Source organism: Oncorhynchus kisutch, linkage group LG4, assembly GCF_002021735.2.
Source record: "Oncorhynchus kisutch isolate 150728-3 linkage group LG4, Okis_V2, whole genome shotgun sequence".
Classification (NCBI taxonomy): Eukaryota; Metazoa; Chordata; class Actinopteri; order Salmoniformes; family Salmonidae; genus Oncorhynchus; species Oncorhynchus kisutch.
In genome coordinates this window covers 24,320,482-24,335,617 of record NC_034177.2, presented here as the reverse complement: position 1 = coordinate 24,335,617, position 15,136 = coordinate 24,320,482, and the positions used below count along the sequence as shown (strand labels likewise).

The window sequence follows — 15,136 nt, the reverse complement described above, 5'->3', positions numbered from 1 at the left end:
AATGTTCAGACTGAGCGTCGGGGCTCGTAATAATACTTACCCGTACAGAAGACGCCTTTGTCCAGTGACTTATGTGTAATGTAATGGAACTGAGAACCATGGGCTAATAGCCCACTTATGATTTCTCTGAATTCTATCATACAAATGTCACTGTCCTTTAGATTGTGTTGGATTAAGAGCACACAATGGATGATGGAAGACAAAGCCGTGCTTCACGGCCTCAACGGATAAGTGAGTCATCCAAAGTTAGTAGCATGATGTGACCTATCTAGCTACAGTATTAGTTTTGTCTTACCTGACTAACTTACTTCAACTATCACTTTTAATGTCATATTATCTGTTGCTATATGTCTCAGGTCTACTGTTGGGCGGAGCAAGCAGACTTCCTCCTGCAGGGTCTGAATGAGCAGCGTCAGCACAGCCAGCTGTGATTCGTGGTGCTGGTGGCTGATGAGCAGCGTATCCCAGCCCACTGCGCTCTACTGGCCGTCTCAAGCCCTTCCTTCCAGGCTATATTCACCCTGCGAATGAGGGAGGAGCGACAGGCAGAGGTGGAGCTGGTGGGGGCCTCCTTTAGGCTGTGGTGGACTTCCTCTACAGTGGGGAGCTGCTGCTGGACGGGGGAAACATTGACCGTGTTCTGGAGACGGACCACCTGCTGCAGGTGTGGAGGGCAGTGGACTTCTGCTGCCAGTACCCGGAGAAAGAGGTGAGTGAGGACAACTACCTGTAACTGCAGGAGCTGGCTCTGCTCTACAGCCTGGAGACACTAGATGCCTACATTGACCACTTCATCCTGGAAGGCTTCGCCACCCTCTCCTTCACCCCAGGCTTCCTGAGTGATGTCTGGCTGCCCAAGCTCCTACCTGGCCAGCAGGCAGGTCCAGCATGAGAATGAGCAGGCTCTGCTCCAGGCTTCTCTCCAGTGGCTGAGCCACACGCCAGACCGCCCTGAACACGCCTGCCAGCTCCTCTCCCACATCCGCATCCTCCCTGCTGTATGGGCTCTGCTGCCCCTGGAGGCCAGCTGTGAGGTGCTGGTGGAGGAGGCTCTGGACTACCACACAAGGGCCAGTGCCTAACCAGTTTTGCAGACAGGAGGCAGGGAGGGGAGGAGCAGTTCCTACTTGTGGGTGGGGAGGTGTCAGAGCATGGGGGAGGAGCTGATTGCAGATGTTTGCTGGCTAGATTTAGACTCTGGTGGGTGGATGGTGGAGATCCAGATCCCAGCCCAGAGGAGCCACCACCATGTCACTGTACTGGGGGATTTCATCATGCAACTCATCACAAGTTAATTAATGGAGGTGATGCTGCCAGGAACCTGCTGTACTGCTACAAACCCAGAGACAACCAGTTGATCAAGGTAAAGCTCTGTTCTTACACTGCAACCCAACCTAACATTTCCAAAATGACTCCAATTATGTTTAATCTCTTCTCTAGAGTGCCCCAATGAACCAGTGATGTGTGGATTTCTACCTGGGAGCCATTGGGGAGTGTCTGATTGCTGTTGGAGGGCGTAATAATAACGGGCTCTGTTGTCAGTGGAGATTTACACCCCTACAGACGACTGCTGTACATATGTAGCAGGACTGCCCAGGGGAGAATTCAACTCACCCTGATTCACAGTCACACTACTCCTCAATTGTCTCCCAAAGCGTCACCTGTACTCCTGTCTCTGACATTACTTCCCCCTGTTAAGCAGCAAGACAACAGAGTAAGGAGAAGAACACTCTGCCTAAGGGGTAGCTCTCTGTTGTCACGGTTCCCAATACACATACTATAACTATTGTGCCTCTTTGCCTGGCAGGCTGGCACAACTCACATCAAAGTCCTTTCTCTCACTTATCCCTCTCTACTCCATTTCTCTGCAGATTCACCTATGGCAATGCAGCCACATCTCATAAAGGATTGGTCTACATCTCAGGCGGCCATATCTACCAGATCGGGCCGTACCGGTGAGTCATTTTTGAGCTATGACCCCAGAGGAGGAGATGTCTGGGTGGAGCGCCAGGCCATGTCATCTGCACGGGGGTGGCACTGCATGACGTCACTTCACCACCTCATCTATGTAATCGGGGGCAGCAATGACCACGAGGAGAGCATTGAGTGCTTTGACATCCTGGTGGTGGAGGCCTTTGACCCCCAGAGTGAACAATGGATCTGTATAGCCCCCCTCCTCCAGCCTAACAGTGAGGCGGTCTGTGGGGGTAAGATCTTTAACAAAATATATATTTTACCCTTATTTTACCAGGTAAGTTGACTGAGAACACATTCTCATTTACAGCAACGTGCTGGGGAATAGTTACAGGGGAGAGGAGGGGGGATGAACGAGACAATCTACGTGCTGGGGGGCTACAGCTGGGAGAGCATGGTTTTCTCACAGGTCACACAGGGGTTTGACCCTGAAAATGCCAGTGGGTGCGGGACCCAGACCTTTCCAAAAACATTACAAGCAGGGGAAAAGAGCTGTGTAGCTGCCAATGGAACACAGTGGATGACAGAACTACCTATATCATATCACATCATCTCTAAAAGCACAAAACCTCACAAAAGGACTAGTTCTGTTTCAGCTAATTTGTGAAGACTTCCAACATGCTTAACATTGGGGACTATGTGAAAAAGTTTTACTTTGATGTGCTTCGTATTACAGTTGAAGCATAATCTATACTGAACAAAAATGTAATTGCACACGTAACAATTTCAAGGATTTTACTGAGTTAAGTAAATTGAAATAAATTCATCAGGCCCTAATCTATGGATTTCAAATGATTGGCAGGGGCACAGCCATGGGTGAGCCTGGGAGGGCATAGGCCCACCCACTTGGGAGCCAGGTCCACCCACTGGGGAGCCAGGCCCAGCTAATCAGAATGAGTTTTTCCCCACAAAAGGGCTTTATGACAGGCAAAAATACTCCTCAGCACCCCCCTTCCCCCTCCTCAGACGCTCCCGTAGGTGAAGAAGCTGGATGTGGGGGTCCTGGGCTGGTGTAGTTACACATGGTCTGCAGTTGTGAGGCCAGTTGGATGTACTGCCAAATTCTATAAAAATGATGTTGGTCGAGGAAGGATAAGTGCACCTGTGTAATCAGCTTCAGACCAACACTTTAATTTTTTTTTTTTACCTTTATTTAACTAGGCAAGTCAGTTAAGAACAAATTCTTATTTTCCCTGACGGCCTAGTGGGTTAATTGCCTTGTTCAGGGGCAGAACAACAGATTATTACCTTGTTAGCTCAGGGAGTCGAGCCACTAGGCTACCTGCTGCCACTTTGTGATTATATTTTGGTTCAGTATATGTGTTTTAAACTAAACGTTTTGTTTGAGTTATGATGATAAGAAAAAATATGGCATCCCTTCAGAATCAGGCAGACAGGGCACAGTGTTGGCACAGAGGGCATACTGTATATCTATTCAAATCATGTCAACAAAAAAAACAATAGCATCCATCCATACCTTCAGCGCCACATTTCTATTTATCATCACAATTTCACATTATAGGTAAACAATAAACACTGGTTGAAGACCATTTGCAGGCCAATGTTGAGGAGGTGGATAGTAATCTGGCCTTGTTCTCAGGTTGAGAAACAGTTATCTTATTCTCCCAAGTGACTTCTCTGTCTCTTGTCTCTGATCCCCAGGGACTCTCATTCAAAGGGGTAGTAGGGATGAGACTTCAAGCTGAAGAACAGAAACATGTCAGGGTAGGAGCAGTTGTTCTCTACATGGTATTATTGATGTATTAAGTATTTGATTAAGGAAGCGTTGAACCTGTCTTACGAGTCGATGATGCAGCTCCTCCAGCCTCTATTCAGTCCTCTCAGTGCCGACATGTCCTCCTCAGTCAGAGAGAAGTCAAAGATCTGCAGGCAACACACTTTCTTTTTGAGTGTTTATTGTACCATTGACACATTTGATTTATGTTAGTGAGTAATGTATGTGAAAGTTCAGTTAATAACTAAATGTGTAAACCAAGACATTGATCTGACATTGATCAAACTAGCCCTAAGACTGAATACTATATCAGTCAAAGTCATATTGCTCAAATTGAACTTGATATGAACTCATGGTATGATTGAGCAAGAGCTACATGTAGTACAAATGAGTAAATATAATGTATATTGGGTCAGAGAGAGAGTTCACCTTAGTGTTTTCCAGAATGTGATTGGGTTTCACACTTTTGGGGATCACTGCAATACCCTGCTGCACATGGTACCTCAGCAGTACCTGAAACACACACACATAGTCCTTAGATGCAGAGCCCAGATGCACACACACACACTAGATGTGTGTTTCTACTGAACTATCTAGTCTAACCTGAGCAGGGCTCCGTCGGTGCTTCTTAGCCACGTCTCCTACCACAGGGTCTTGCAGCAGCTTCTCAGGATCAGTGTCTCCACAGTGACTGTAGGAAGTATTGACACAGTCAACTTTTGGAACATAGGGAGGGATGTTTACTCGGCCATCCGTGGGGTCAATAGTGCAGAACAGAGCAATATAGTGCAGGATCATAGTCCAGTTGCTAATGTATACATGTTATTGTCAGGAGGACTCACAATTCTTTGGGTCTTCCAGGGGAACCTAAGGGGCTGTAGGCAGTGAGGGTGATGTTGCGAGACTTGCAGAACTCCACCAGGTCAGACTGGACCAGGTAGGGATGCAGCTCCACCTGCAGGAGTGGAGGGAGAGAGATAATGAGATTACAGAGTTGTAAGAACGCTCTTTCGGCTGTTATCCATTCTTGTCTCCTACCCTCTGACCCAGTAGCGACACCCACACACTCTTTCAGAATGGTAAACACACCCGTTTGCACATGTAGTGTCCATGTATAAACACAGTTAACTGTGTATTGCACTGGTTGAGCTGGTTAAAGGAGTGAAATAGGGTTGGTGGCACATTAATTGGGGAGTATGGGCTCATAGTACTGGCTGGAATGAAATTAATGGAATGGTATCGAATTCATCAAACACATTCCATGAACTCCATTCCTGTCACGACTTCTGCCGAAGTCGTTGCCTCTCCTTGTTCGGGCGGTGCTCGGCGTTCGACGTCACCGGTCTTCTAGCCATCATTGATCCATTTTTCATTTTCCATTGGTTTTGTCTTGTCTTCCCACACACCTGTTTTCAATCCCATTCATTACCTGTTATGTCAGAGATTGTTTATTGTCAGTGTAGTGTTTTTGTTGTATAGGTGCGCGACGGGTCTTCGTACCCATATTTGTTTATGTTCTTTTTCCTGTTTAGTGTTATGGAGCATGTTTTTATGACATTATTAAAATACTCCATTTTACACTCCGTTTGACTCTCCTGCGCCTGACTTCCCTGCTACCTATACACATATGCCTGACAATTCCAGCCATTATTATGAGCTGTCCTCCCCTCAGTAGCCTCCTGTGGTTTGTGAGGTACTCAGGGTTTCATAATAGTGTATTTGAAATAGCTAAAGTTGCAGTGTAAAGCCTTGAAGAACCTGGTTGACTGCAGGGGGAACCTTGGCCACAGAGAGCAGTCTCTCCAGCTGGAGGATGTTGAAGTTGGACACGCCAATGCTCTTCACTTTCCCTGAGGCCTGCAAGGCCTCCATCCCCTACATCACATAGCAGACATTACAGCACAGGCACAGTAATACACCACACTTCAAGATACCAAAAATAGACCACGAAAAAATACAAATAATGTTGTTGTTAGGAGACAGTATAATGATGTTGATGAAGAGGAGATGATAGTGTTTTAACCTTCCACACATCCAGATAGTCAATGTCAGTGGTGAGCATTTCTCCATCTCTCATAGGGAAGAGCTCATCATCCACTTTCTGGAAGGAATGAAAAAGATACAATGCATTCGGAATGTATTCAGACCCCTTGACCTTTTCCATATTTTGTTACGTTACGGCCTTATTCTAAAATGGATTCAATTGTTTTTTCCCCCTCATCAATCTACACACAATACCCCATAATGACAAAGCAAAAACAGGTTTTTAGAAATTTTAGCAAATGTATAAAACTAAAAAAACTGAAATGTCACATTTACATAAGTAATCAGACCCTTTACTCAGTACTTTGTTGAAGCACCTTTGGCAGCGATTACAGCCCTGAGTCTTTTTGGGTTTGACACTACAAGGTTGATATGCCTGTATTTGGGGAGTTTCTCCTATTCTTCTCTGCAGATCCTTTCAAGCTCTGTCAGGCTGGATGGGGAGCGTCGCTGCACAGCTATTTTCAGGTCTCTCCAGGGATGTTCGATTGGGTTCAAGTCCGGGCTCTGGCTGGGCCACTCAAGGACATTCAGAGACTTGTCCTGAAGCCACTCCTGCGTTTACTTGGCTGTGTGCTTAGGGTTGTAGTCCTGTTGGAATGTGAACCTACACCCCAGTCTGAGGTCCTGAGGGCTCTGGAGCAGGTTTTCATCAAGGATCGCTCTGTATTTTGCTCCGTTCATCTTTCCCTCGATCATGACAAGTCTTCCAGTTCCTGTCGCTGAAAAACATCCCCACAGCTTGATGCTGCCACAACCATGCTTCACTGTAGGGGTGGTGCCATGTTTCCTCCAGATGTGACGCTTGGCATTCAGGCCAAAGAGTTCAATATTGGTTTCATCAGACCAGAGAATACTTTTTCTCATTGTCTGAGAGTCCTTTAGGTGCCTTTTGGCAAACTCCAAGCTGGCTGTCATGTGACTTTTACTGAGGAGTGGCTTCCATCTGACCACTCTACCATAAAGACCTCATTGGTGGAGTGCTGCAGAGATGGTTTTCCTCATGGAAGGTTCTCCCATCTCCACAGAGGAACTATGGAGCTATTTCAGAGTGAACAGGTTCTTGGTCACCTCGCTGTCACCCCGATTGCTCAGTTTGGTTCAAAACTTCTTCCATTTAAGAATGATGGAGGCCACTGTGTTCTTGGGGACCTTCAATGCTGCAGAAATGTTTGGTACCCTTCCCCAGATCTGTGCCTCAACACAATCCTTTCTCAGAGCTCTATGGACAATCCCTTCGACCTCATGGTTTGGTTTTTGCTCTGACATGCACTGTCAACTGTGGGATCTTATATAGACAGGTGTGTGCCTTTCCAAATCATGTCCAATCAATTGAATTTACCACAGTTGGACGCCAATGAAGTTGTAGAAACATCTTAAGAATGGTCAATGGAAACAGGATGCACCTGAGCTCAATTTCGAGTCTCATATCAAAGGGTCTGAATACTTATGTAAATAAGGTTTTTCAGTTTTTTATTTTTAATACATTTGCAAAAAATAACAAAATAACCTGTTTTCGCTTTGTGAGTATGGGGTATTGTGTTTCGATTGATGAGCGGAAAAATATATTTTTATAAATTTTAGAATAAGGCTGCAACATAACAAAATGTGGAAAAAGGGAAGGGATCTGAATACTTTCCAAATGCACTGTACGTGAAAGTAAACCGAGATTTATTGTTGAAATGTCAAGAACTGTATCAGAAGAGTCCATTAGTCCCTGTATCATTCATGTGACTATTTGTGCCAGTGTCAGTGTGAACTGTAAGCCCACCTTCAGTCCTACAGGGAAGTGCATCAGATACAGGTCCAGATAGTCCAGCTGCAGGTCACTCAGGGACTTGTTTAGACACAATGGGATGTCATGGGTCGCATGGTGTGTACTCCACAACTACACACAAAGAAGTGGTCACAGGTCTATTCAGCAACACAGCACAATGATATAGCAAATCAACCATGAATACAGAGAAGAGCCCGTAGATAGAAACCAGTTCTGCTTCCAAGTCAGTACATATGTTAACTTTTTTAGTGTTATGTAATAGACATTGACCAATAAAACTAGTGGATATATCAACAAATACTCTACAGTAGAGGTCTTCACGTGTCCTCTCAAACCCAAATACCAGAGACCAGCCCCGGGACTCGAGCAGATCTGGGTCCAAAATGTATACTTTTCCCTCGGGTCTGGGTCAGGTCCTGTTTGATTGTCATCGGTTCTCAGGTCTATGTAACTACAGCTGATAGACCCGAGTGGACCCGAATGGACCCGATCATGGCTCTGCACAGCATATAGCATATTAATGTTACGCTAATAAGGTGAATATATTGACTTATAGAAGGCCTAGCCAACATATAAATACCTATTCATTAACCAGAAGAGCAACTTGGCTGATAAACATAATTTTCTTGTCACTAGGGTTCAATCGGTTCTGGTCTAGGTTGGTTGTTGTTGGGTCCATATGGGTTCGGGTCTGAATACCCCATTTATTTTATGATCGGGTCTATTCGGGTCCTGGTCTGATTGTCCTCGTATACGTTCGGCTCCGGGTCCACTTTTTGGACCCGAGAAGATCTCTACTCTACAGGCAAAATTAATATCAGATTATATGTATTTGAACTTTGTATTGGACCAAAAGATCAAAGGGCAAGCTCATGTCCACCTGGAACAGTGACAGCCAGCCCACATAAACACTCAGCCGCAGCACCCACCTTACTGACGACGTACATGTCTTGTCGTTGGATGATGCCTTGCTGCATCTTGGAGCGGAGGGCCTTGCTGATCTCGACCTCATTACGGTAGCTGTAGGCTGTGTCTATGTGACGGTAACCAGCAGCTATGGCAGCTTCCACCGCACTTTGACACACTGCTGCTGAACTGCTTGACTGAACAACACAAAGACACCGTAATGACAATTTAACCCACTGTGTAATAACAACAATCACCACTGTAATAACATACACTTTTCATACTTAAGAGAATAATACATAGACACTATATATACTGAGATTTTGAGATAACCTTCAATGTGTGGTTGAGGTAGGGAGTGGGAGGGGGAGAGAGAGAAAGAGAGAGCAAGAAAGAGAGAGAGAGTACCTTCCATGTTCCCAAACCCAGCAGGGGCATGCGTGTGCCATCATTCAGCTCTACTGTCCGAACAACACTGGTGCTCACCTCCATGTGGTGGGTTAAAACAGCATAGAATGACAGGAAGAGCCTTGTGACAGGGACTTGTGACTTATCCTTCCTCTTTACCAACTACTTTGTTACCCGCATACCCTTCTCTTTCTATTTCTACCTCCCTCTCTCTCTCTCTCTTGCGTCCTTCCTTATCTTTCTAGTTAATCATTGAACTATGTAAGAAGTACTTCACCACAATTGTGTATTTATGTGTACACTCAGTAACTGAGGGCTGTTGTAAAGACTCAGGGGAGGAAGGAGAATGTTGTAAAGGTCACTTTCTTCAGACAGGAAATACTCATGTGCACACAATATGTGGTAGGAAAGGTGTGGCCTATGCACTGTGAGATATATGTGATATTGTACCAAAGTGTACATTTTAAACTTGAAGTGTTTGGTGATGCAATGCAAATACATTCAGACATGCAAGTCCTGGATGCAGGCCAAATAATGTGTCCTTGTTGAATCTGCTCAGCAACGTCCCAGACTGCAATACACACATCCAGCAGTAGGATGTGCTATAGTGTCAGCAATGAATGATTTCATGCTACAGTCAGTCATCAAAACAGTTTTTTATTTTATATTTACAAATGAGCTGTAGAAGCATACCATTGAACCATACCATTGTGTGGAGTTAGACTGATAAATTTATCTGTGTGTTGTATGAGTAAAAGTATTCCATTGTAATATTCATTATTTGTGAGGACGTTTGTTTTCTTTCTTTAAAACCAAGAGAGCCTTCATAGGGATTTGAAACTGAAGGTCACTCACGGTGTGTCTAGGCCCTAGGGAATAACATTTTAGTATGAGAAAGTTCTGGGTGAAAATCAATAAAAGTGTACTGAATATACTGACATAAAGCATTGACAAAACATTATACTTGAATTAGAAATGACAACAGTTCAAGACTGAATAATATTGTTCAATACTGTATTTAAAAATAAATACATATTTTAATTATCTTGAGATTGTTTAGCAGAAGATTTACACCTGATGGAAAAGCATTCCAGGTGAAGCTGGTTGAGAGAATGCAAAGCTGTCATCAAGGCAAAGGGCAAAGGGTGACTACTTTGAAGAATCTCAAATATAAAATGTTGTTTTATTTTTTAAACACTTTTTTGGTTACTACATTATTCCAGATGTGTTATTTCATAGTTTTGATGTCTTAACTATTATTCTACAATGTAGAAAATAGTACAAATAAAGAAAAACCCTTGAATGAGTAGGTGTGTCCAAACTTTTGACTGGTACTGCATATCATTGAGTTAATAAAGCCGCATACACATATGGTTTCTTTTTTTGTTTTCTTGAATAAGGGTGCTCCAAAATGCAGGTGTTCCAGCCTAGCTCAGTGCTTTCTGAGGTGGTGGGGCAAGCCAGAAGAAAATACGAAGCGTTGCACCGTGATTGGCTCATTGTTCTGTCACTCATGGGCACACTACGTTACTGCCAATTCTAAGGGTAGAGCTCAAAGATTCAAGCCTCTTGGGTGCTGCCATAGAGTTACATTAGACGTGTCCATCCAAGAAAGCAGAAGGTCATTGGCCACAGATAAAATGACGTCAAATCACATTGTCTACAGTAGCTTTGATTGGACTGATACGATGATAAACAATGAAGAGAAATGATAGATAAAAATGTATCAGTGCTCATCGGCTATGGACATAAACATTACACAAGAAGTTGGAAATCTCAAATTCAACAATGAGTGGTTTGGAAGGAATATATGTGGCTAACTACAAGCATTGCAAAGCAATCATTAGCCTGCTATTCAGTGGAGTGGCCCCAAGTCTAAGGGTCTCTTCTCCTAGTTTAAAATGATAAACATTCAATATTAGCCATGCTGTCAATGAAGCATGATTTGTGCCTCGCTCAAAACAACTGTTAACTCGGAACTGCACAATCTGACTTTAGTGAGTTCAAGACAACTGGGAATTCAGGAAAAACGAGCTACGAGCTCGGAATTGTAAATTGGGAACTCGTGCCTCTTTCTAGAGCTACGAACCTGAAGATCACTGACGTCATCATGAATCAACCTTTTTTTTCTTCTTCAGAGTTCCCAGGTTTCTTGAAAGCATCATAAATCCAGAGAATGCCAGACTTTGATGATAAAGTTTGATGACAAAATATGCCCACAAAGGACCGCTGCGCCACCTTCCTGTTCAAGTGAGCACAGCACAACAAGGTGAGTCAAAAAATGTCTTGTATGTTGATGCTAAAATGTAATATGCCAGGGAGATATGTATACTGTAGCTAAGAAAGTAATACTAAGTGTATGTTGTGTAGTAAGCTGTTAGTAGCCCATGTGCCTCACCCTAATAATTTGGTCTATTTTCACCTCTTAGTTTCACCTACTGTTCTGACTTGTTGGTGCACATGTAGCCACATGTAGCCTGTTTTTGAGAAATGTAATCATAGAATATTGTAAGAGCTTTCAGTGTCTGCTTATATGCCCCCTTTATTTATTGTATGGTTCTGACTTGGTGTATAGGGAGAATACTGTAAGAACGGACCATGTTCTGAATTATGATGCTGTACATTTCAAAAGTTCTGAACAAATAGTTATATTGATTACGTCCGTTCTAGATCCCTCATTAATGTCTTAATCGAAATTACGGATGGCCTCTTATCCGTTTGTTGTCCCCATATGCCATAGTTTGTTCATCTCAATTGTCAGTAAAAACCACATTTGTTTAAGCAAGTCAGCCATATCAGCTATGGGTTTTTTAAAGACAGTAAATGAGACTGAATTAACTGTTTCACTGACAGACAAGGCTCTGCTGTTAGCCAGGTGTAGCAGTGGTAATGTGTTGGGACTCTGCTGTTAGCCAGGTGTAGCAGTGGTAATGTGCTGGGACTCTGCTGTTAGCCAGGTGTAGCAGTGGTAATGTGCTGGGACTCTGCTGTTAGCCAGGTGTAGCAGTGGTAATGTGCTGGGACTCTGCTGTTAGCCAGGTGTAGCAGTGGTAATGTGCTGGGACTCTGCTGTTAGCCAGGTGTAGCAGTGGTAATGTGTTGGGACTCTGCTGTTAGCCAGGTGTAGCAGTGGTAATGTGCTGGGACTCTGCTGTTAGCCAGGTGTAGCAGTGGTAATGTGCTGGGACTCTGCTGTTAGCCAGGTGTAGCAGTGGTAATGTGTTGGGACTCTGCTGTTAGCCAGGTGTAGCAGTGGTAATGTGCTGGGACTCTGCTGTTAGCCAGGTGTAGCAGTGGTAATGTGCTGGGACTCTGCTGTTAGCCAGGTGTAGCAGTGGTAATGTGTTGGGACTCTGCTGTTAGCCAGGTGTAGCAGTGGTAATGTGCTGGGACTCTGCTGTTAGCCAGGTGTAGCAGTGGGAATGTGCTGGGACTCTGCTGTTAGCCAGGTGTAGCAGTGGTAATGTGCTGGGACTCTGCTGTTAGCCAGGTGTAGCAGTGGTAATGTGCTGGGACTCTGCTGTTAGCCAGGTGTAGCAGTGGTAATGTGTTGGGACTCTGCTGTTAGCCAGGTGTAGCAGTGGTAATGTGCTGGGACTCTGCTGTTAGCCAGGTGTAGCAGTGGTAATGTGTTGGGACTCTGCTGTTAGCCAGGTGTAGCAGTGGTAATGTGTTGGGACTCTGCTGTTAGCCAGGTGTAGCAGTGGTAATGTGCTGGGACTCTGCTGTTAGCCAGGTGTAGCAGTGGTAATGTGCTGGGACTCTGCTGTTAGCCAGGTGTAGCAGTGGTAATGTGCTGGGACTCTGCTGTTAGCCAGGTGTAGCAGTGGTAATGTGCTGGGACTCTGCTGTTAGCCAGGTGTAGCAGTGGTAATGTGTTGGGACTCTGCTGTTAGCCAGGTGTAGCAGTGGTAATGTGCTGGGACTCTGCTGTTAGCCAGGTGTAGCAGTGGTAATGTGCTGGGACTCTGCTGTTAGCCAGGTGTAGCAGTGGTAATGTGCTGGGACTCTGCTGTTAGCCAGGTGTAGCAGTGGTAATGTGCTGGGACTCTGCTGTTAGCCAGGTGTAGCAGTGGTAATGTGCTGGGACTCTGCTGTTAGCCAGGTGTAGCAGTGGTAATGTGCTGGGACTCTGCTGTTAGCCAGGTGTAGCAGTGGTAATGTGCTGGGACTCTGCTGTTAGCCAGGTGTAGCAGTGGTAATGTGCTGGGACTCTGCTGTTAGCCAGGTGTAGCAGTGGTAATGTGTGGGACTCTGCTGTTAGCCAGGTGTAGCAGTGGTAATGTGCTGGGACTCTGCTGTTAGCCAGGTGTAGCAGTGGTAATGTGCTGGGACTCTGCTGTTAGCCAGGTGTAGCAGTGGTAATGTGTTGGGACTCTGCTGTTAGCCAGGTGTAGCAGTGGTAATGTGCTGGGACTCTGCTGTTAGCCAGGTGTAGCAGTGGTAATGTGCTGGGACTCTGCTGTTAGCCAGGTGTAGCAGTGGTAATGTGCTGGGACTCTGCTGTTAGCCAGGTGTAGCAGTGGTAATGTGCTGGGACTCTGCTGTTAGCCAGGTGTAGCAGTGGTAATGTGTTGGCACTCTGCTGTTAGCCAGGTGTAGCAGTGGTAATGTGCTGGGACTCTGCTGTTAGCCAGGTGTAGCAGTGGTAATGTGCTGGGACTCTGCTGTTAGCCAGGTGTAGCAGTGGTAATGTGTTGGGACTCTGCTGTTAGCCAGGTGTAGCAGTGGTAATGTGCTGGGACTCTGCTGTTAGCCAGGTGTAGCAGTGGTAATGTGCTGGGACTCTGCTGTTAGCCAGGTGTAGCAGTGGTAATGTGTTGGGACTCTGCTGTTAGCCAGGTGTAGCAGTGGTAATGTGCTGGGACTCTGCTGTTAGCCAGGTGTAGCAGTGGTAATGTGCTGGGACTCTGCTGTTAGCCAGGTGTAGCAGTGGTAATGTGTTGGGACTCTGCTGTTAGCCAGGTGTAGCAGTGGTAATGTGTTGGGACTCTGCTGTTAGCCAGGTGTAGCAGTGGTAATGTGTTGGGACTCTGCTGTTAGCCAGGTGTAGCAGTGGTAATGTGCTGGGACTCTGCTGTTAGCCAGGTGTAGCAGTGGTAATGTGTTGGGACTCTGCTGTTAGCCAGGTGTAGCAGTGGTAATGTGCTGGGACTCTGCTGTTAGCCAGGTGTAGCAGTGGTAATGTGCTGGGACTCTGCTGTTAGCCAGGTGTAGCAGTGGTAATGTGCTGGGACTCTGCTGTTAGCCAGGTGTAGCAGTGGTAATGTGCTGGGACTCTGCTGTTAGCCAGGTGTAGCAGTGGTAATGTGCTGGGACTCTGCTGTTAGCCAGGTGTAGCAGTGGTAATGTGCTGGGACTCTGCTGTTAGCCAGGTGTAGCAGTGGTAATGTGCTGGGACTCTGCTGTTAGCCAGGTGTAGCAGTGGTAATGTGTTGGGACTCTGCTGTTAGCCAGGTGTAGCAGTGGTAATGTGCTGGGACTCTGCTGTTAGCCAGGTGTAGCAGTGGTAATGTGCTGGGACTCTGCTGTTAGCCAGGTGTAGCAGTGGTAATGTGTTGGGACTCTGCTGTTAGCCAGGTGTAGCAGTGGTAATGTGCTGGGACTCTGCTGTTAGCCAGGTGTAGCAGTGGTAATGTGCTGGGACTCTGCTGTTAGCCAGGTGTAGCAGTGGTAATGTGCTGGGACTCTGCTGTTAGCCAGGTGTAGCAGTGGTAATGTGCTGGGACTCTGCTGTTAGCCAGGTGTAGCAGTGGTAATGTGTTGGCACTCTGCTGTTAGCCAGGTGTAGCAGTGGTAATGTGCTGGGACTCTGCTGTTAGCCAGGTGTAGCAGTGGTAATGTGCTGGGACTCTGCTGTTAGCCAGGTGTAGCAGTGGTAATGTGTTGGGACTCTGCTGTTAGCCAGGTGTAGCAGTGGTAATGTGCTGGGACTCTGCTGTTAGCCAGGTGTAGCAGTGGTAATGTGCTGGGACTCTGCTGTTAGCCAGGTGTAGCAGTGGTAATGTGTTGGGACTCTGCTGTTAGCCAGGTGTAGCAGTGGTAATGTGCTGGGACTCTGCTGTTAGCCAGGTGTAGCAGTGGTAATGTGCTGGGACTCTGCTGTTAGCCAGGTGTAGCAGTGGTAATGTGTTGGGACTCTGCTGTTAGCCAGGTGTAGCAGTGGTAATGTGTTGGGACTCTGCTGTTAGCCAGGTGTAGCAGTGGTAATGTGTTGGGACTCTGCTGTTAGCCAGGTGTAGCAGTGGTAATGTGCTGGGACTCTGCTGTTAGCCAGGTGTAGCAGTGGTAAT

General features: G+C 45.9%; 1 protein-coding gene and 1 pseudogene across 2 annotated transcripts; one reads left to right on the top strand and one right to left on the bottom strand.

The window, feature by feature from the left end:
* The first annotated feature begins 347 nt into the window (after positions 1-347).
* On the top strand, positions 348-2,783 carry LOC109888636 (kelch-like protein 36 pseudogene; annotated as a pseudogene).
* A 665-nt stretch (positions 2,784-3,448) lies between these two features.
* zgc:56622 (aldo/keto reductase) lies at positions 3,449-9,138 on the bottom strand. Of its 2 annotated transcripts, none has more exons than XM_020480619.2 (10): positions 8,844-9,138; positions 8,459-8,632; positions 7,524-7,640; positions 5,733-5,810; positions 5,468-5,584; positions 4,552-4,664; positions 4,313-4,400; positions 4,139-4,222; positions 3,767-3,858; positions 3,449-3,676 (listed from the first exon to the last, which is right to left on the bottom strand). In XM_020480619.2, the coding sequence occupies exons 1-9, from the start codon at positions 8,925-8,927 to the stop codon at positions 3,772-3,774; spliced, it is 942 nt and encodes a 313-aa protein (XP_020336208.1). In that variant the 5' UTR covers positions 8,928-9,138; the 3' UTR covers positions 3,449-3,676; positions 3,767-3,771. The 2 variants fall into 2 exon arrangements, with proteins under 2 accessions (XP_020336208.1, XP_020336207.1); XM_020480618.2 differs by having other exon boundaries at positions 3,776-3,858; positions 8,844-9,073.
* Between the last annotated feature and the right edge of the window lie 5,998 nt (positions 9,139-15,136).